At 42.4% G+C, this 21,117-nt stretch overlaps 2 protein-coding genes across 14 annotated transcripts in view; one reads left to right on the top strand and one right to left on the bottom strand.

Moving 5' to 3' along the window:
- Positions 1-10,108, bottom strand: part of SYAP1 (synapse associated protein 1) — a 34,976-nt gene extending 24,868 nt beyond the window's left edge. The window contains exons 1-2 of one of the 2 annotated variants that reach the window (XM_043537881.1): positions 9,725-10,108; positions 4,951-5,069 (exon numbers count right to left, since the gene is read on the bottom strand). In XM_043537881.1, coding sequence (XP_043393816.1) covers positions 4,951-5,069; positions 9,725-9,929 — 324 coding nt within the window. In that variant the 5' untranslated portion in view covers positions 9,930-10,108. The remainder of the gene's footprint in view (positions 1-4,950; positions 5,070-9,724) is intronic. The other variant, XM_037901001.2, reaches the window with a different exon arrangement.
- A 2,098-nt stretch (positions 10,109-12,206) lies between these two features.
- CTPS2 (CTP synthase 2) overlaps positions 12,207-21,117 on the top strand; it is a 138,176-nt gene continuing 129,265 nt past the window's right edge. For 5 of the 12 annotated variants that reach the window (XM_037900959.2, XM_037900941.2, XM_043537877.1 and 2 more), the window contains exons 1-3: positions 12,215-12,358; positions 15,933-15,989; positions 17,266-17,330. In XM_037900959.2, the coding sequence (XP_037756887.1) occupies positions 17,287-17,330 (44 nt within the window). In that variant the 5' untranslated portion in view covers positions 12,215-12,358; positions 15,933-15,989; positions 17,266-17,286. Of the gene's footprint in view, positions 12,359-13,646; positions 13,812-15,932; positions 15,990-17,142; positions 17,331-21,117 lie in introns of those variants that run through there. The other 7 variants (XM_043537876.1, XM_037900964.2, XM_043537879.1 and 4 more) reach the window with 6 other exon arrangements.

Genomic DNA, 21,117 nt, shown 5'->3' with positions numbered 1-21,117 from the left:
AAATGTGAATGCAAAGAAGTATAAGGAGCAGGGAGGGTTATCATACAAAGATGTATGATTTCATTTTTACTGGCAGAGAAGAGGTCAGGGAATTTCATCCTTTAGTCATAACATCTTCAGGTGGGTTAAGAAAGAAATCTAAGGTTTTAAAGGGAAGATATTGTTTTTTCAATGTAATTGTTATCAATAAACCCACCATTAATTACACTGCTTCTTGACTCCATCTCCCCCCAAAATGAAGTAATTCACTATTGTATTTCTCAGTCTCTCTCTTCATTTGTATTTTTAGAGTTTTTTCCTCTTCCTCCATCATTCCTTTATTTCTGTAGAATCTGTGTTTTTACTGAGAGGGTTACACAAGTTCTTTCTGCATCTCTTACTCTCAGTTATCCAGGCCCTGCACTGTATCATTCCTCCTTGTGGGCCAGAGTTGGATGCTGCTCTATTAGTGAATCCAGTAGAGAAGCAAGGCATCAGGCAACAATGCAAGACCTTTCTTGCCAACCCAAAACACTACACAGACCAAAGTATGCACTGCTTCAAATCATTCAGAGCAGTACCTTCCTCCTTTTGCTAGTCTCTCCATTTTCCCATTTGAATGCATCTTTTCCCTTTCTAACACCCTTCTTCTCTTACTGCCCACTCCCCAACCCCATACAAGCCTGTGCCATTCTTATATATCCTGCTTTCCAGATGAAACTTCCAAATACAGTACACTTTTTTTTCTTTTTATTTGAAAAAGTTTTATGACTTTAAGTTCATGAATAGTAAACTATGTCCCAGACAGTTCTCCTGACATACCCAAGGCCAAGCTTAATAGTTGCCTTTGCATGCAGTTCTACAGTTACTGAAACTTCCTTCATGGTATCTATGGTATCATCACAAAAAAGAGTGAATCAATATGTTCAGCATCATAGTGACAACAAATTTGTCAAAAGGACAGAAACTCACAAGAAGCCATTGGCAGACTACAATTAAAATAAAAACATTTCACAAAATAATTATGGAAGTTGTGTAAGAACACAATCAAACTTACAGATACAGTACCGTAAGAAATGCTAGAAAATGGTCATTTACACTATAACAATACGTTACACAAATGAAATGACAGAAGCACTGAAATAAACAAGAGATATGAATGGAAACCTGTACTTCTCATGCCCAAAAGACAAGATACAGCAATAGAAAACATATTATAAAATTCTCATCATAGACAGTAATACATAAAGAAAAACTCTAGTTAAAAATTTCAGAACAACCCTTGCACACACAGACCAGAGGATAATTTAAAAGAAAATCCTAAATCATATAAATGTCAGAAAACAGACACAGATATTCATGCCACCTGGAGTTCATGATCACAGAAAGGCTTGAAAAACAGATAACAGATTCTGGTGTACATTTTCCTATGTTGTAATCAGTGTCTATTTTCTTTGTTTCCTTCCATTGTTTTCTCCACCCTCTTCTATAGTTCCTGCCCTTTGTTACTCTGTTACTACAAAGAGTTCACCACATACACCCACTTATATGCAACCATTCACAAAACTCAATCTCACTTACCCTTTTTCCCAGGATTTGAAAAGTTTACCAGATGAATAATAATATAGCTTGGGCTGGTACCACAGCCTATTATTAAGGCTGCCCAACACTGTTTCAGTTGCTTATAATGTTGCCAAAATGTAGTCGTTCAGACTGTAATTTTCATGATGGGTGTCTATCCCAGATTCAATTTTTGTGGAAAATTTCAACCAATATGGTCTAGCCATTTCCAACAATAAGGCTAAGGAAAAATACATTGTTGTGCCCTTGTTAAAAAATTCTGACAACCTTTTCTTTGAAAAGTTCTAGGGTCTTCATGCTTTGGAAGAGGGACTTAAAATTGGGCATTGGGTGGCCGTTGTGTCAGGGATGTACTTTTGCCATCCGTCCGAAAAGCTACTCAAATTTGGCTAACTTATAAACCTCTGAAAAATCTTAGTTTGCACATGCTCAAAAGAGATTTACATTATAGCTTCTTAATTCCCCAAAGATTCTATCTGCACTGCACTAATTGCAGCTCTGAGCTGCTAAGGACCATGCCAGGTCCAGGAACCTGAACTGAAAACAAGAAGTCTGTTTGTTCTGTGCTCTCAGTGATACACACACATACATATATATATATACACACACACACACACACACGGCCCAAGTAGTGTGGAGGAGGAAGCAGCCCAATTCAAATGCAGAGGGGACAAGAACCAGACATCCAGAGAAGGAAAAGGGAATAGATTGAGACGAGGAGTCTGGGGAAGCAGAGGGAAGACAGAAACTGAGACTGGGGGCAGTTGAAAGGAAGGATGAGGGGAGACAGCTCTGATGCAAAGCTGGGATGCAAGTGGAGAACTAGAATTGGCTGGACAAAGACAGGTACAAGGAGCTGGGACACAGATTGGATGAGAAACCCGGGGAGGGAGATTGGAGCTGGGAGACAACTAGAGGGCGGGTTATGGGAGAAAGACTGGATGATGAGCTGGTAGGGGGTTGGAACTGGTTGGGCTAGGATACTGGAGACAAGGAGACGGGAGGATGAGGCCAGGACTTGTTGGGCAAGAAGACTGGAATGAGAAACCTGAGGAGCAGAGACTGGGATTGGCTAGGTGAGGAGACTGGGACAGGGATGAAATGCCAAGGGTGGAGAAAAGACAGGACTGGAACACGAACAGGATGGAGGTGATGCGACAGTAGGTGTCAGGGCTGCGGAAATGGGCAGAAGAGTGTGCCACCTGAACTTGGAACAGAACCCAAGATTTGAGTCTCACCATTCCCTCTGGAGACAGCAAATATCTATAAAACCCACTAGAAAAGTGTCCCATCCCATCCCCTTGCAATGCACAGAGAACAACACCTACTATTGCTATCAGTTACTCTGTTAGCTCAAATGGAAGAGGTCTATGTGATGGATCTAGAGCAGGGCTTGGCAACCTTTCCGAAGTAGTGTGCTGAGTCTTCATTTATTCACTTTAATTTAAGGTTTTGCATGCCAGTAATACATTTTTAACATTTTTTAGAAGGTCTCTCTCTATAAGTCTATACATTATATAACTAAACTATTGTTGTATGTAAACAAGGTTTTCAAAATGTTTAAGAAGCTTCATTTAAAATTAAATTAAAATGCTGATCTTACGCCGCCGGCCTGCTCAGCCGGCTGCCAGCCTGGGGTTCTGTTCACCTAGGTCGGCAGCAGGCTGAGCGGGGCCTGTGGCCAGGACCCTGGCTGGCAAGGGGCCGGCAGCCAGAACCCCAGACCGGCAGCAGGCTGAGCGGGACTGGCAGCCGGGACCCCAGACTGGCAGGGCGCTGAGCGGCTCAGCCCGCTGCCACTCAGCCCGCTGCCGGTCTGGGATCCCGGCCCTGCCCGCATAGAGCGGGTACCTACCTTCTCCCTGGTTCTGGCCCATTCTCTTCCTCTCTCTCTGCACTGAGCTGAGGGTGGGATTGCACTGAGCACAGAGCTGGGGGTTGGGGTGTAGGGTCTGGCCAGGAGCTAGAATGAGGGAGGGGGGCTCAGGGTCGGGGGTGGAGTGCTTACCTGGGCAGCTCCCATTTGGTGCAAGGGGTGCAGGTGGGAATGTGGGGTGGTGTTGCAGGAGCTCCCATTTGGTGCTCAGGGTGGGGGTGGGAATGTGGGGGGTGCAAGAGTCAGGACATGGGGTGTGTGAGGAGGGTGCAGGAGTCAGGACAGAGGGCTGGGGGCGTGTGAGGAGGGTGCAGGAGTCAGGGAAAGGGGTGTGGGGGGGCTGGATATGTGTGAGGGTGCTGGAGTTAGGGCTGGGGTCATGGGGGGGGTGCAGGAGTCAGGGTAGAGGGCTGGGTGTGTGTGAGGGGGGTGCAGGGGTCAGGGCAGAGGGCTGGCGTGTGTGTGAGGGGGGGTGCAGGGGTCAGGGCAGAGGGCTGGAAGGGTATGTGGGGAGGTGCAGGGGTCAGGGCAGAGGCAGCTGATCGGCAGCAGGGAGGGGCAGGAACCCAGCATGCTGGGGGAAGAGGTGGGGGAGGGGGGAGCTTGCCTGCTCTGCAGCAGCAGCCACCAGGACCAAGCTTCTTCACCCTGCGGGGGTGGGGGGAGGAGAGGAGAAGAAGAGCAGGCCGGGGCGGGCAGGAGTTTTAACGGCATGCTGCTGCCTGCCAGGGTCCTGGCCTGGGTTCGGCAGCGGGCTGAGCGGGGCCAGTGGCTGGGACTCGGCAGGTAGCCACGTGCCCTTAAAAATTGGCTCGTGTGCCATAGGTTGCTGACCCCGATCTAGAGGTTCCAACCCTGCTGGTGAACCATTAGATGGCAATATGATGCCACAGGATGGAATCCGTTTTTCAGTTTACTTTTTTAAAATAAAAATAAACTAGCTATATCAAAAGAATATTAAGATTGCAAAGTCCAGCACTCAAGAGTTAAGAAATGTCAGAATTAAGGTTGCTTGTGTGCAGTAAATAAAACCTAGGGCCACACACTGAACAATGAGGAGAAAACAAAAGATTGAGTAGCTGCTTATTAAGTGAGCATCACCCAATAATGTAACAGTGTTTTGTAATATTTATATAAATTAACCGGTCATGTTTATATTGTAATGCTTTGATAATTAATATATAATAAAAATATTAAAACGATCTTACAGTTAAGATTGCTATAGTGATAACATTTTTGTGAGAGAGATTTTCATTAATAGCTTTCCTTGAAATGCCCATTCTGTATAAACACTTCAGTCAGATAAAACAAATTTTGTTTAGCTATTTATTCAAGAAATATACGAAATCAGCCCTAAAAATCTGCAATTTTAAAAACCAGTTTTGGGGGCTTGTTTAAGGCAGACCATTTTGCAGGCCCAGACACTCTATACAGATTCTGATGAACAGTATTTGAAATAAAGCAGATACTAGGAGTACGTTACAGATCAGTTTCACATAATGCAGAAAAAATACCTTATCAATGATGGTATCAATTTTCCCTTCTTCTACAGACTTCTTTATATTTTGTGCTGTTTCAGCAACCGATTCAGATATCTTTTTTGTAGCAGCAGTCGCAAAATTGAAGAGATAATCTTTCACAAATGAAGAGATTAGAGTTGTAAATATTTTGTTATATTGAATTCTTTAGTTATATTTTCTTTTCTTCTTGTACATTTTTAGACACCTAATCTGAAAGTCATGTTTATAACAAAAGTTCTAAAACAGAATTGCTTAAACTGGCTTCTTAGTACTCTAGAAGGCCTTTTTGCAGGTGAACTATATATTTCTATCCTTTTTTAAATTCTTCTCCCTTAGGGATGGAACTGTATGTTTGGCCAAAACTTTTTTTTTTTTTAAACTGATAAGCTATTACACATCTGAAGCTCTTTTTCATTTAATGAGACATTCATCTTGTTCTTTGGGCTTCTAGACACTACCACAATTTAAATAATATTCAGACAAACTATGAAGAAACCACTAGCCTTTAAATGTGTGACAAACAACAACTTAATATCGAGGTATCTTGAAATGATGTGGGATTAGTTTATTTTTTCAGATACTATGCGTATGGTACCATGTAAATATCTAGAGACATAGATTTAGCAGGTGTAAAGTTTTCTGTAGTCTTCCTTGTGATTCAGTATATCTGATGCCAATAAATTGGTACAATTTAACACTGATAATACTCAGATTTTATGCAGAAGTCCTTTTAAATCTAAGTTAAGTGGTGCATATCAAAAGAGGAATAATTGAGAATATGATTTAGAACCCAGGGGACATCAGAAGAGAGGAGTGAAACATTTTAATCATTCCAGGAAGGTCAAGCTGAAACTTTAAAAACTGTTGACTTTCAGGCTTTAAACTTTAAAAACTGGCACTTCAGGTATTGCCACTCTTTCTGCCAAAAAGAATATCTAAGCTTTTTTTCCTTTCTAGAACTTCAGGTCTACTAGACAATCTGAATTTCATGAATATTAACTTAATACTTTTTTAAAAAAAGCTATAACTTTTATCCTCACTATCATATACAAAACAGTGGGTTGTTCTTCTTAACTTTTTGTGTCAGGGTAAACAGAACAGGAAGAGTGAGCTGGAATCGGAAACAGATGATATTGACTAACCCAGATGTTTGGCTCGACCACACATAAATTGCTAAAAGTTTTTAGGAATACTGTGAAACAGATCCTTGCCCTTTTTTGCTGGTGAAAACCACCAAAGACCGATGTCTGCTACTAATGGACATCATCAACTCCTTCTGAGAAATGACACTGCTAATGCTCCTGAAATATTCAATAGTCCATCCAATCTTTAAAAAAAAACAAAAAACACACTCAATGAAGATGACTTCTCCAACACTTTCCTATGTCTAATCTCTATTCCTAAGAAAAGCCACCGAGAAAACAGCGACAACAAAGCTCTAGCACATGGTATCTGTTACCCTGGGTGATTTACAATTAGGATTCAAACTGTGATGTGACTTTCCTCATGACAATGGATGTAAAAATAAACTCATGTGACAGTTGTTAGTCATGTCATTTATGCATCCCAGGAAGGATGCTTAGATACCATGGCTATCAATGCAGTATAAGAGCCTAATTAGATAGGACATACGATTGCTATCTATTTAACATTACTGAACCTCTCCACAAGTTATGACATAATCTATCAAAATGTACTACTGATCCACCACTTACATATGTAGCAACATCAAACAGGTGTCAACGCCTAGTGATAATCAACTAAAATTCATTTTGGCCAAGACAGAAGTAATTCTAGTCAGAATTTATACACAAGAATTAGCTGGGTCACCGACCTCCCCTTTCCATCAAAGGCAACTGCCCCTCCAACTGTCAAAGTAGTACAAAACCTCAAGTTTTTTATAATAGCCGAGAAGGCCACACAGAATCAGATGAAAAATGTCTTTTATTCCACTTTCAAATTACTATGCAACATTGCTCTCAATGATCTGGTTTGCTCTCATTGAATTATTATATTCACTAAATCTGGGTCTAACGGTGGCAGCAGTAGAGAGGCTATAGCTCTTTTAGAAAATGTGATAATTCATTTCTGCAATAGGACAGGCCATCACAAGAACATCAGCCCATATTTGTCTTTCCACTGGCTACCAATTTTCTTCCATTGAAAATTCAAAGCCACCTATGCTTTAGGACCCAGCTACATCAGAACAACCAATCAAGACATCTACACTACTCTAGCGCAATGCAGTTCAGAAAGCCCACAGCAAAACATGAAATCTAGGAACAAATCATTTTTGTTAAATGGGGGTTGGCTGTAGAAATGGGTTCTGAAGAAGATCAGACGAATTCCAAAGTTTCAGAGGATACTGTAAACCCTGCTCTTTGATAATGCTTCCCCACCACAACCAAGTTAATGGGGAATAGAGCCTTCTGTGTTTTATCCATTCAAAGTGGTACAGGAAAGCAAACCTCCCAAATGTTATCTGATTATAGCTTTACTTATTCAGAGGAGACATCAATAAAATAAAATGCCATAGTTTGGTATACTATACAAAACTTTTCATGCAAAAATTTTATTGCACTTCATAAACTACACTATATTATTTTCTATGCACGCATCACTTCTCCCACCAACTGACACGAATACAACATGTGTTTAAAAGGAACACTATCAATCTAGCCACACTTCTGTCTGATGAAAACAGCTTACTTATTATTTGTAACAAAGCTCACTATAACTGAAAGATTAGCAAGAATACTTTAAAAAAATATTTTCAGTTTATTTTTACTTCAGAGAGCAGTTCATATAGTCAGTCTCTCATAGGAACAGTGGAAATAACCACACTGAAAAAGTAGGGAAATGTGCCACTGGAACTTTGGGGTAAGGTTCGTATCCAAAACTACTTTTTTTAAAAAAAAGTTGTGCCGTGATTTCAAATTTTGTGGTGTCCCTTGAACAGTGCACAGTGACATTACAGAATTGTTAAGAACACCTCCATCACATACATTCTATTGTTATTGTTTTGATAACTAAATTATTGACATCAGAAACACAGAAACTTGGAGCTGAGACAATAGAATGACACCTAATTTTCAGCTTCTAACTTTATTTGCATGAATGTCTCTTGAAAGTCCTGGTTAGGGTGAAAGAGATACAGATGAGGTCCAAATTTGTAAAATGCAGAACAATACACGTCAACTGGGTACATATCATAAACCTATGCCACAATTATATCACAGAATGTAATTCATGTATGATTTGCAAAGCCTACGCAAGTGAAAGAGATGACTAGAGTCTCTCGAGAGGTAAAGCCTGAGGATTGAAGAGGCTTAGCCCTGTCTTCACTTGGGCAGATGGGGAATGGGGAGATATTTTTAATTAAGTCAGCTAAGAAGACCTGAAACACCACTTAGCAGCTAACATAGACAATGTGACACCTTTAAAATTGTTTGCTGGTGATATTGTAAACCATGCTCCTTCCTTAAACAATTATCAAACAGTGTCTACATTAGATGTTATGGTGTCTTGACTAGGAAAAAGATGTTTTTTCACCAGAGTTAACTCAGACAAGGCACTTCAACTGAACTGAAACCCCACTTAATGCCAATGTAGACACAATTTAACAGCTTTAGCTGATTTTAGCAGGTCCAGTTATGGGTCCCATTTACGCTATAACTTGACCTGCTAAAATCAAGTTAAGGGTATTAAACTGGGCCTACTTGGTGTTGAGTGGTTTTCAACAGCTACATTACCTGGATTTTAAAAAAGGGCACCTTTTCCTATAGTCTAACTAGAGCCTAAGGGATAACATGATTTTTAAGAAGCACCTTTTTGCCAGGCCTACACCCATGTATTGTACTGGTATAACTATTTCAGTTAAGGCAGTGGGTTTTTTTAACTGAATTAGTCATATTGGTAAAACCCCACTTTGGTTATACTAGTGAACAGGTGACTTACTGCTATAGCTTACTCTGTTTTCCGAATAGTAATAAGCTAGTCAAGAATAAGAGACCTTTATATCTGTATTACTGCATCAACACTTAGAGGGGATTGCGTCACTTTAGTTAAAGTGAGACAATTTTTCTGTGCAGATAAACCCTAAGAGACACCGATCAGCTGACCGTATTTCTTTATTAAGATATTTCTATTTCCACAACCCCTGCAGGAAGTTCTCCCACCCCCAGTGTGTTATAATATGGTGTAAAGAGCATGTGTATTGTTTTCCCCAAGCTCCTTTTTAGAGTTTTAACCTGTGCTGTGAAGCTCTGGCTGAGACTCAGGGAGGGTGTGAAGGCAGGAGGGCAAGTCCCATGGGGATGAGTAATAAACTATGTGGTGGGGTGGGGATAGGGGGAGTCAGTGGGTGGGTGGAGAGGAGATAGGTGTTTGCGTTGCAGGGCCAGATTAACGGGGGGGAATAGATCAACATCTGTGGGTACAGCAGCTGTCAGAGCTGGTCAGTATGGGCGTGTGTGCGCGTGGGAGGGAGAGGGCAGACAAGGATAAGGGGGCCTGTCAATGCGTGGGGGATGCAGACCGGGGTGTCGCTGGGGTGGGGAACGGGATCTCTGGGGGGATGCAGCGTGAAGTCTGTGGGGGGACGGGAATGGGGGACGGGAAGTGCCAGTAGCGGGGGAGTAAATGGGGACGAGAGGTCTGTTGGCTGGGGGCTGCCGGGCCGGGCTGTGCGCGGAGTCCCCGCAGAGCAGCAGCCCCGCGACCGGGGCAAGAGACGGCTCCCCCTGCCGGCCGCGGGCCGGACACTCACTGCCGAGTCCTTTGGCCTGGCTGAGGAGCGGATCCGGATCCACCTGCTCCTGGCTCCGCACGGCCGGGTCCCCGCCCGCCGCCGCCTCCCCCTCGGCGCCCCCGGCTTCGCTCCGCTCCCCGGGGCTGCTGCTCTCTTCGGGCGGCGGCTTCTGCTCCTCGCCCGCCCGCTCCAGCCCGAACCAGCTGCCCAGACCCCGCAGCATCCCGCAGGAGGCGGCCTCGGCCGCTCGCGGTGCCGGACTCCGGCGGTTCCTAGTCCCCGCCGCCGCTCCCGACGGCTCTAACGGAAGCGCCCACGGCCCGAGAGCAACACAACGCTATCACCGGAAGCCGGAGTCTCCCCTCCTCCGATCCGGGTGACGTCACTTCCGTAGGTCACGGGGCCGAGACGCTCCGTAGTTCTTTCTCTCTGTTCCTCCCCTGGGGAGGGGGAAGGAAGAGGCGGGCGAGGGGCAGAGCGGTGGGGAAGTAAAGGAGAGGGGGTAGCCAGTGGGGTACGAGGGAGGTGGGGATTTGGGTGCAGGCGCTTCCTCCTCTCCCGCAAGTTCTCGCACGTCGGGATTGTTCATTGAAGTCAATGGCAAGTGCATGTGCGAAAAGATTGCAGCCTCGCTGTTCCTGGAAGGCAAAGAGGGAATGGGAGTGGGGGATCCACTATGTTCTCCCACCGCTGCTGAAGGCACGGTTTGGGGTTTTGTTTAGTTTTTACATACACATGCTATTTTGTAAATAAATACATTTCCCCACCATGATGCAGCGCTTTTGTCACCTCAACCCACTGATCTTATACATGCAAACTTAGGCCCTGATCATGCATGCATGTACTTAATTTTACATACTAATGAATAGTCACATGAAGTCATATAGGACTTCCCATGTGTGTAAAATTCAGCATGTGGATAATTGGGACCATACATTGCACGCTGCTTTGGGCAGGGTGCTGTCCTTTGTGTTTGTCCATAAAGCGCTATGGCTCTGTAAAAATAAGTGTTAAACCCAACAATGCTTTTTAAAGATAATATCTTCCAAGTTTTGGTGGCTTTCTTCATATGGACATATTATAATGGAAGACCAACAAATTCCAAAGTGTATGTATCAAGGAGTGCAGCTACACAACTGGCGATCATGTGGGTGCCAAAAGCTTCAGTGGTGCAATAAGATTGCTGGTGATGGAATATACAGCCAAACCACCTTAAGCACATAGCCAGAGATGATCCAGGTGGCCCTGAATCTGCAAGAAGGCCGGATCCCTTTAGGATTTGCCATGATGATGGTGTCTCTACATAGTGGTCAAGTGAAGTTAGGAAAGGTGAAATAGGATGAGACCCTTTTGAGAATTGAGAGGTAAGCATAAAGGGAAGAGACACTCACAGAGTCAGATCAGTGCATGATGCAGGAGAATGTTTAAAATAAATCAAAAGCATCTATGTTATATATAAAATTACATTAACAAAATAAAACTACTGAACAATCAACAAAGCTGGAGAGAAATTTATCATGCTCTGTCTTTTAAAGCTCAATTCTGCATTGTGTTTGGAGCGCCCATTTAAATCAATATGAGTTCTGTGTTCACAGTGGCTGCAAAATCAGCCCTGAAAGATGACCTTTAGGAAAAGTTTGCTTTCCCTTTCAGTAGTGAAATAAAGCATCTTCTTAACTGATCTCCATGTTGCTGTTGTAAGTCTCCATAATTTTGAAGTTACTTATAAATCTTGAGTCAATAGCTTGCACCAGAATATGTGAGGGTAGCATTTGACCAAACATTTTATTTCCTATTTTCCAGTCCCTCAGGAACCAGGAACAGTTGCACCATGTCTCTAATAACTCTTCTTCTTAATCACTTTTCACCCTTATATTTAAATTTCGTTCCTTTTCAGAGTGAGATTCCAATCAATTAAGTCAACTGGACTCTGCACAGATGCAAGGGTTCAACTATTTGAATTTAACTGCACGATCAGGACCTAAATCCCAATGCAGGGAGATGGACTTTGTGTGCGAACATCATTTACATCCATTGTCTGCATCACTCACATTCTTCAGCAGAAATTCCCAAGGGACTGGAAAAATCAAGAAAAAAGAAGGTCTATTAGTAATTTAAATATTGTGGACTCTTGAAAGCAGTAGCAGTAGTATGGTGAGAACAATGGGCTATTCCAAGCTACACCCCGGGGAGATTTTCAAGGTCAATATTTAAAAAAATATAGCTAGTGGCCTGGTCACAGAAAATGCTCATTTAAAAAGGTGCTCCATGACTTTATAGGGAGATGAGATAAATGCATGTGCATGCCAAAAAGTGTCCCAGGCTGGGGCGGGCAGATCATTGTAAAAATGCATGAGCAAAAGTGCCTGCGGGGCCGAGCAGGTAAGTTTGTGTGGAGGGCACGGTTTGCACGGGGTATTCACCCAGGGACCTCAGGCCTCTCTGACTGCCTGGCCCGGGTCCCTTCTCCTCCCCTCGAGCGCCCCCCTCCCACCTACGGGCCAGTTGGGGCCGGGCTCGGCGCCGGCTGTAGCCCGGGCTCCCCCTGGCGGCCGCCCGGAGACTCCCTCTCTACCTCCCGCCTTCGGCACCTGGGCCCAGGGAGGAGGAACCTGCAACCGCCTCCGCCGCTGAGACGCGGCGCGCGCCCAGGTAACCGCCGCCTGCCTGGCCTCTGCCGGCCCCGGGCAAGGGGGACCGGCCGCGCCCCGGCTCCCCTCTCTCCCCGGGCCGGGCAAGATCCCCCTGGGGGCGGCGCTGCTTCCAGGCGCCCCGGTGACAGAGCAGCAGCAGCAGCAGCGGCGGGTTTGGGCTCTTTCCCCCCCGCTGGCAGGGCCGTGCGGGCCCATAACCGCGCTCGGGCTCCCCCACTAGGTGGCCCTGGGCGGGCTGAAGCCCCGGAGTAGTCTGGGGTTACAGGAAGGGGGGTTTAGCTCCTGCCCCCTCCAACCAGGCAGCACCACCGTGTTGCTTGCACACGTGGGTAGTCAGGGCCGTACACTGCCCCCCTTTCCTGTAAACACATGGGAGCCACACCAGCTCTGCCTGAGAAAGGGTGACAGCCCAGGGGCAAACACTTCACCATTTCCTAGTCCTTCCCCCCCCCGACCCCGTGCATGTTAGGACACTAGGAAAATGACCCATTGCTGAAGCAGTTTAACTGGTAGTGTGGATGGAGGAGGAAGCTGATTCACCATGATGATTAAAAACATGATAGAGATAACGTTTCCCTATCTGTGATAGGGTTGAAAAGGATTTGAGTCCATCCAAATGAGCAGGTGAACTCTTTTCAGCACTAATTGAAGCCAGGCAAGGTGTTGCTGTTAGCAACATGTATTTTCCTAGAGTAGATGGGGCCTTTATTCCTCCTTGCACTCTTCCTAATATTTTTTTCATATTTAGACATCTTTAAGTCATACACTAGAGCCTCTTCCTGTCTAATGATTGGGTATATTCCAATAATTGTAGAAATTATTTCTATTAATGGACTTCATCCTCAGAGATTAGTTTTAGCAAATTTATCAACAAAAATGGGAGGCTTGTAGCTTTCCTGTGCAGGGATCATTAATACCTCCTGACACTCAGGTCACAGATCAAATCTTAGTGCCAAATAACTTTCTAGTCATGGACATGACTTATCTAGTATATGAGCCATTCTGCTGAGGGCTATTTGCAGTTCTCAACTCAATAACAATACCAACAGAAATGTGAAAAGTAAATAAAAAATTCACCTGTTATACTAATTAATTTTCAATACAATGCTGCAGGTTTGAGGTACAATCCTGCAAACACTTAACCATGAAAATAACTTGTGTTAGTAGAAGCAATTAATCGTGTGAGTAAAGTTATTCACGTGTATTTGCATGAGTCTGCTCATTAAGAGCATATGGCAACCTAATACCCTTAGTGTTTTTTGTTTTGTTTCCCTTTCTTAGCTAACTTTGTCATATTCTTTCTCTGCTCATCTACAAGTCATGGGATCTTTGGAAATAATGCTTTCATTTATACAACTGAAACCATGACCTACTAAATGCTTCTAATTTGGCTTTTAAAAGTGAAAGTAAAAGACTGCTGTCCACAGACCACTGCTAGCCATGTCAACCATGTGAGTCAAAGGAGAAAATAGAAAAGGAATACTTGTGTCACCTTGGAGACTAACAAATTTATTTGAGCATAAAGCTTTCGTGAGCTACAGCTCACTTCATCGGATGCATTCAGTGGAAAATACAGTGGGGAGATTTATATACACAGAGAACGTGAAACAATGGGTGTTATCATACACACTGTAAGGAGAGTGATCACTTAAGATGAGCTAATACCGGGGGGAGGGGGAGCGGGGAGAAAACCTTTTGTAGTGATAATCAAGGTGGGCCATTTTCAGCAGTTGACAAGAACGTCTGAGGAATGGGGGGAGGGGGGAATAAACATGGGGAAATAGTTTTACTTTGTGTAATGACCCATCCACTCCCAGTCTCTATTCAAGCCTAAATTAATTGTATCCAGTTTGCAAATTAATTCCAATTCAGCAGTCTCTCGTTGGAGTCTGTTTTTGAAGTCCTTTTGTTGTAATATTGCGACTTTTAGGTCTGTAATCGAGTGACCAGAGAGATTGAAGTGTTCTGTGACTGGTTAATGAATGTTATAATTCTTGACATCTGATTTGTGTCTATTTGAGACTGCTTGAACAGCTCTCTCTAGAGGTTTGGCTGCCACTTTCAACAGCGTTTGTGGCCTGTCCGGCCCCTTTGAATTCTTTCATTCTCTTGCAAAATAATGGGTTGTTTTTGTGAGCTCTTGGGCAACCTGAAGTCCCACTAAAGTTAATTTGAGTTTTTTTAATTGACTTCATTAGGAGAAGGATTAGTCCTAAGACCGTGACCCTGTAAATACTCAGGGAAGTGAGTAGTCCTGTTGAATTAAATAGGACTACTCATTTGTGTATTGTTATTGACGTGCATAAGTGTCTGTTTAACATTTCCAATTCAGTATTTTTTTTTCCCAGAAAGAGTGATGAAAATTGCTTGGTTGGACACAAAATGCTGTTGACAACAGCAGTTGGAGGAGAAGTCCAAAACACAAGTGGATGGGTCCAAAAATCTTAAAAATAAATAAAATAAACCCCCTCAAAGTAGCATAGAAAAGTTAGTTATTAATAACATAGATTATTTTCCCTTTCCTGTATGGAAAACTTATAAGTTCTACAAGTCTACTCAAAAAAAAAAAAAGAGAGAGAGAAAGGTTAAATAAAAGATCTGACAAGGTAAATAAACTGTTCTTGTTTCATTTAAATTAAGATGGTTAAAAACAGAATATTTCTTCTGCATAATAAAGTTTCAAAGCTGTATTAAATCATTGTTCATTTGTAAACTTTTGAAAGAACAAGCATAACGTTTTGTTCGGTGTTACAAACATTTCAGAGTTACAAACAGCCTCCGTTCCTGAGATGTTCGTAACTCTGAGGTACTACTATATTATGAATAATGGAGTCCCCAGATTTGCTGGCAGGAATCCTAGCACCCTTCCTCTTCTCAGTTATAAGAGTGGCTTTACTGGACAGGATGTTTTCCCTGCAGCTCACTGGTTGAGGGAGAATTTTGTGTCAGCCTCTGGCAGTAGGCGTCAGTTAATTTTTTCAAGCCCTTGTTTTAATATTGCTACAATAATGACATTTTATCTGATGGAGTGGCTTTTCTGGGCTTGTGCATAAACTTTGTGATCAGGTATACATCCCACTGTGTGTACTATATTTAAAGTATTCATGATGTTGTAAAATATTATCTATATGTATATATTCACATAGGTTAAAATATGTAACATTCTTTTAAAATATTTTGTGCAATTTAAAATTGCCACATATGAGGCAGTTTTTGTGGTCTACATAACAGCCAGGTATTATTATTATTATTATTGATATTTATTTATTTACCTTGTTGCACTTTGTTGGTTGGCCATCTCTGAAACATTAGGAGGGACATTGCTTAGCAATAAACCTGTTCCCCTTGTGGTGATCAGCATCTGTGGAATGATGTATGTTTTGGCTAAGGGGGGAACCTAGACAGAAGTAGAAGGACAAAGAGAAGGTGACCTGAAAAGAGAAGATTTATCTGAAGTCTATCTGTCTGTCTAAAAATTAATGTATAAAGTAAAATTGATTTCACTTATTTTTCAAATGAGTGAAAATTTTGAAATTTAAGCCCCAGTCTTGCAATTTACTCTATTTTGATAGACCCTGAAGCAGTGAAGAACACTATTGATGTCAGCGGGGCTCTGAATGGAAGTAGAGGTCAGTTTTTGTGCACTACATTGCAGACTTAGAGCTTTGTTATTAGCACTATTTTAAAGTTTTACACTGTTTCTTTTGTATGCAGAACTGCAGTTGTGTACACCGCAAGTGAGATTGCCTCTAAGCCACTAAAAAGGAGATTTAAAAAAATGCAAATTGTTAAGAACCAGAGAATGACAATCACATAATGACTTCCCTTCTATGGTTCATACCAGTTTTATACACCTTTTGTAAATATTTTCACCAGAGTTCCAATAAATAGTTCTGCCTATCAGCAGAACTGTTACTGGTACAAGCATTAGATTTGGTTTCTTGTGTGTCTTTCAGGCCAGTTTTTTTGTAGAATTATCTCAGAAAAACAGAACTGATACAAGAACCATGTAGAGCAATAAGAGTAGAAGTTTGCTTTTAATACTTTCTGAGTTCGCTTGGGTTGTATATTTTCATGTATTCCACTCTTCTAAATTTTTCATTTCTGTATTTGTCTTTTGTCCTTCTTGGCTTCTGTAGTTAACATTTTTGCTTAAAACAAATGTGAATGTAAAGGAACTCTTTTTTTCCCCCACTAGTGTTTGCTCTGTACCAAATCATTACCAGGCCTGCATTGATCCTGTGGGAACTTCTTTTTTTGCCCCACATGTGGGTCTGGGTTGAGAGCGATAAAGTGACAACCGGCTCTTCTTCCCATTCCTCAGCCAGAAGCTAAAATATCTTCAGCCAGAGGAGGAAGCTGGGAGAGGGTTTTGAATTTATCAGACATCCACAACTAACAGATCTATGGAACATCCAGCGGGATGAGCTCCCGCCACCCTGGTTCTTTCCAGCAGTGAAGCTGGAGATTAAGGTTGGAGTTAGTAGTTAGAGTAGTCAGGGTAGTTCTAACACAGGGTGGTAAACTTTGCTGCTGGACTCCTCACTTCATTTTTTGTATCCGCCCCTGGCTAGTAGGTATCTGGTAATATTTTAAACGGGGTTCTAATTACTAGATTTTTTTTAAAGCACTATTTGTTGTTAGGCTCTCTCTGATCAGAGTGGGCAGTATTTCCTTAATCTGCTGAATGCTTGCTGACTGTATAGCTTTATCTTGTGAACACACACTCCCTCCCAAAGTTTTAAGAGCATTAATAATTAGATGCAAAACTTTGACTTGTGTTAACGAGCGCTGTATACCTCTGTCTTTCCTGGGAACCATCTGAAAATGCATCTCACTGTTTTATAAACAGCTTGTGCCTTGGACTTGGATAAATACTAGTGCCTGTTGTTATCTATTTTGCAGGCTTATTTGTGACATTGTATAATGTTGGGAAGGTCTGCACTGCTTACAGCTGTACATGGAAGAAGGTAGAGTTTGAAGATATTTTAGTTTCTTGTATATTTTTGATCACTATCTGATATTCCAATGTCTTTGGACTTATTTGATATTTAATTTGGAAATATTACAAATACAGTAGTCTTCATCTTTTCACTGTAATATGTCCTCGAACTCTGTATTATTTTTATAGCTTAGAAGATAGGAGGTTTCTGAACACGACACATCTACCTGTGTAGCATGTGTTCTGAATGACAGTCTGGTACTTGTTAACTCAGGGGTGGCCAACCTGAGCCTGAGAAGGAGCTAGAATTTACCAATGGACATTGCCAAAGAGCCACAGTAATATGTCAGCAGCCCCCCATCGGCCCTCACCCCCCTGCCAGCGCCTCCCACCCACCAGCAGCCCCGCTGATCAGCTGTTTCGTGGCGTGCAGGAGGCTCTGGGGGAGAGGGGGGAGGAGTGAGGACAGGCTCAGGGGAGGGGGGCGGGAAGGGGTGGAGTGGGGGTAGGGCCTGTGGCAGAGCCAGGAGTTGAGCAGTGAGCACCCTCCGGCACATTGGAAAGTTGGCGCCTGTAGCTCCAGCCCCAGACTTGGTGCCTATACAAGGAGCCGCATATTAACTTCTGAAGAGCCTCATGTGGCTCCAGAGCCACAGGTTGGCTACCCTTGTGTTAACACATCTCTGACATGTTAATAAAAGGATGAATCCATTTCATTTGCCTCTTGTCCAGTACATTAGCCTTGTTGCACTTCCTATGTCAGTTCTCCTGTGAAGTACTGGGCAGAGTAATCAAACCAGATCTTTGATTCTTAGACAGGAGAAGTAAAGAAAATGCACTGAAAATAATGTTTATTTTTTTAAACTTAAAACAAAAGATACTTCAAAATTGTAAATTATAAAATCATATAAATTAGAGATGAAGTTGGAGAACTCTTGGGAGAAAGCAGGGAGGTCCTGGAAGCAGTGCAGAGACAGAGAGCCTTTATGCGTCGATCCCTCTGGCAGATGCAGACATACACAGGTTTTTGAGTTTGGGCCGTCAGCCCCGTCTGTAGGGGCATGTGTCCCTGCTAGATGGAAGAAGGTTGAGGGGATTCTGAGTTCAGTCCCAAAAAGTTTCTTTGTCCTTATAGGGGAATAACCAACATAGCAGAGAGTGTGGCCCATAGTTTTTAAGCTGACTGTCTTTTAAGACTCAACTTTGAATTGACTTTTCCTTAGCAACACAAAGTTTGTATATTGAATCTATAGTCACACTGTCATTCAAAGCAAAGGGCTCTGTTGGTCAATGTTTTTTGTATTTGTGCTTTTCTTCAGTTTAATGCAATTTCTCTGTGATCCTAAGTGTGTGTTGTTTGCACAGTATTAACAAATAAGAAGATTACTGTATGCATACTGATTTCTAGGCAGAGGGTTGACCAAGCTGTGTACTTGAGAGAAAATATAAATTATTTTATTAGGCACCTATCACTCATGGAATTCTAGGATTCTTATATAAAACAAAATAGCATTGCATTAAAAACAAAAATAATCCTTAGTAAATGTAATTTGATACAATAGATTTACAGTGTAATATGTTAATTTAAGTATCAATCATGTGCCTAAAGATTTTTGCTGGTTACATCTAAATTCAAATAAAGAAAAAAAAATGAAAATAATTTCATTTCAGTTTCAGATAAATGTCAGTACTGCTTATTTGGGGGAGGGATAGCTCAGTGGTTTGAGCCTTGGCCTGCTAAACCCAGGGTTGTGAGTTCAATCCTTGAGGGGGCCATTTAGGGATCTGGGGCAAAAATTGGGGCTTGGTCCTGCTTTGAGCAGGGGGTTAGACTAGATGACCTCCTAAGGTCCCTTCCAACCCTGATATTCTATGACTGTTATGATAACAAAACCAAAAAATCTTAGCACTTATATAGCACTTTAACTTCATGAAAGTACTAAAGTTTAACACAACCTGTATTGATATAAATAGCTGTAATGGTCTAAGTTTAGTCAAAGAAATAAAAAGCTAAGCCATGCAAGATGGCTTAATTGTGCTATACAGCGTTTCTTTGCTTTTGTTTCATAGAATCATAGAATTGTAGGACTGGAAGGGAACTTGAGGGTCATCTAGTCCAGTCCCCTGCACTCACGGCAGGACTAAATATTCTAGACCATCCTTGACAGGTGTTTGTCTAACCTTCTCTTAAAAATCTCCAATGATGGAGATTCTGCAACTTCCTTAGGCAATTTATTCCAGTGCTTCACTACACTGACAGGAAGTTTTTCCTAATGTCCAACCTAAACCGTCCTTTCTGCAATTTAAGCCCATTGCTTCTTGTCCTATCCTGAGGGGTTGAGGAAAACAATTTTTCTCCCTCCTCCTTATAACAACTTTTTATGTACTTGAAAAATGTTATCATGTTCCCTCTCAGTCTTCTCTTCTCCAGACTAAACAAACCCAATTTTTTCAATCTTCCCTCATAGGTCATGTTTTCTAGATCATTAATCATTTTTGTTGCTCTTCTCTGGACTTTTTCCAGTTTGTCCACATCTTTCCTGGAATGTGGTGCCCAGAACTGGACACAGTACTCCAGTTGAGGCCTAATCAGAGTGGAGTAGAGCGGAAGAATTACTTCTTGTGTCTTGCCTTACAACACTCCTGCTAATACATCCCAGAATGATGATTGCTTTTTTTTTTGCAACAGTGTTACACTGTTCACTCATATTTAGCTTGTTTGTTTATGTCTAAACTTTACTGTCATACAGCATTCAGTGTACGGTAATTTTAGCTCTATCAGTCCCAGGATAAGAGAGGGACAAGGTTGGTGAGGTAATATCTTTTATTGGACCAGCCTCTGTTGGTGACAGAGACAAGCTTTTGAACCCCGCAGAGGTCTTCTTTTTTGAATTTGTTAGTTGATGGTGGTAGGGAGTTCTCTGAAAATGTAGCTAGCGAAGCTACTAATCAAAAAGCCTACTTTTCAAGAGGTAAGTTAAATAGGAATTAGGCTATGTCTACACTTAAAATGCTACAGCAGCACAGCTAAAGACTTCAGTGTAAGACATTCACTACAGTTGCCGGAGGGGCTCTCCCATCACAGTAGTTAATTCACCTCCCCTAGAGGCAGTAGATAGGTCAGTGGAAGAATTTTTACTTCGACCTAGTGCTGTCTACACTGGGGGTTAGGTCAGCTTAACTACATCTCTCAGGGGTGTGGATTTTTCACACCCCTGAGTGACGTAGCTGGGTCAATCTAACTTTTTAGTGAAGACCAGGCTTTAGATATGTATTGTTTATGAATCTCAATTATTGTGTATGCATGATGATTGATTCACTAGTACTAAAATAAACTGTAGAAAACTCTTAAATGTGGTAGTCTACCTCTTCTACTAATCAAGATATCATCATCATAATAAGCATTTACCTGGCACATTAATTTTCAAAGTATGGTATAAATATAAATTAATTCTTTCAATGTCTTTTGAGAGAGAAATGTTTGTGTTATCCCCAGTTTTACTGATGGGGAAACTGAGACATGTTCAGGTTAAGGGTATATCTATACTGCAGAAAAAAACTGCGTAATTGAGTTTCAGAACTTGGGTCAATTGACTTGAGCTCATGGGGCTAAAAATAGAAGTGTAGATGTTTCCACTCAGGCTGGAGCCTGGGCTCTGAGACCCACCCTGCTTGCTGGGTTTCAAAGCCTGGGCTCCAGCCTGAGCAGGAACATTTACACTGCTATTTATAGCCCCATAGCAAAAGCTCTGTGAGCCCAAGTCAGTTGACCCGGACTCTGAGATCTGCTGCCTGGGGTTATTTTTTGCAGCGTA

This window comes from Chelonia mydas, chromosome 1 (assembly GCF_015237465.2).
Source record: "Chelonia mydas isolate rCheMyd1 chromosome 1, rCheMyd1.pri.v2, whole genome shotgun sequence".
In the NCBI taxonomy this organism is placed as follows: domain Eukaryota; kingdom Metazoa; phylum Chordata; order Testudines; family Cheloniidae; genus Chelonia; species Chelonia mydas.
This window is presented reverse-complemented; position numbering and strand designations above follow the sequence as displayed.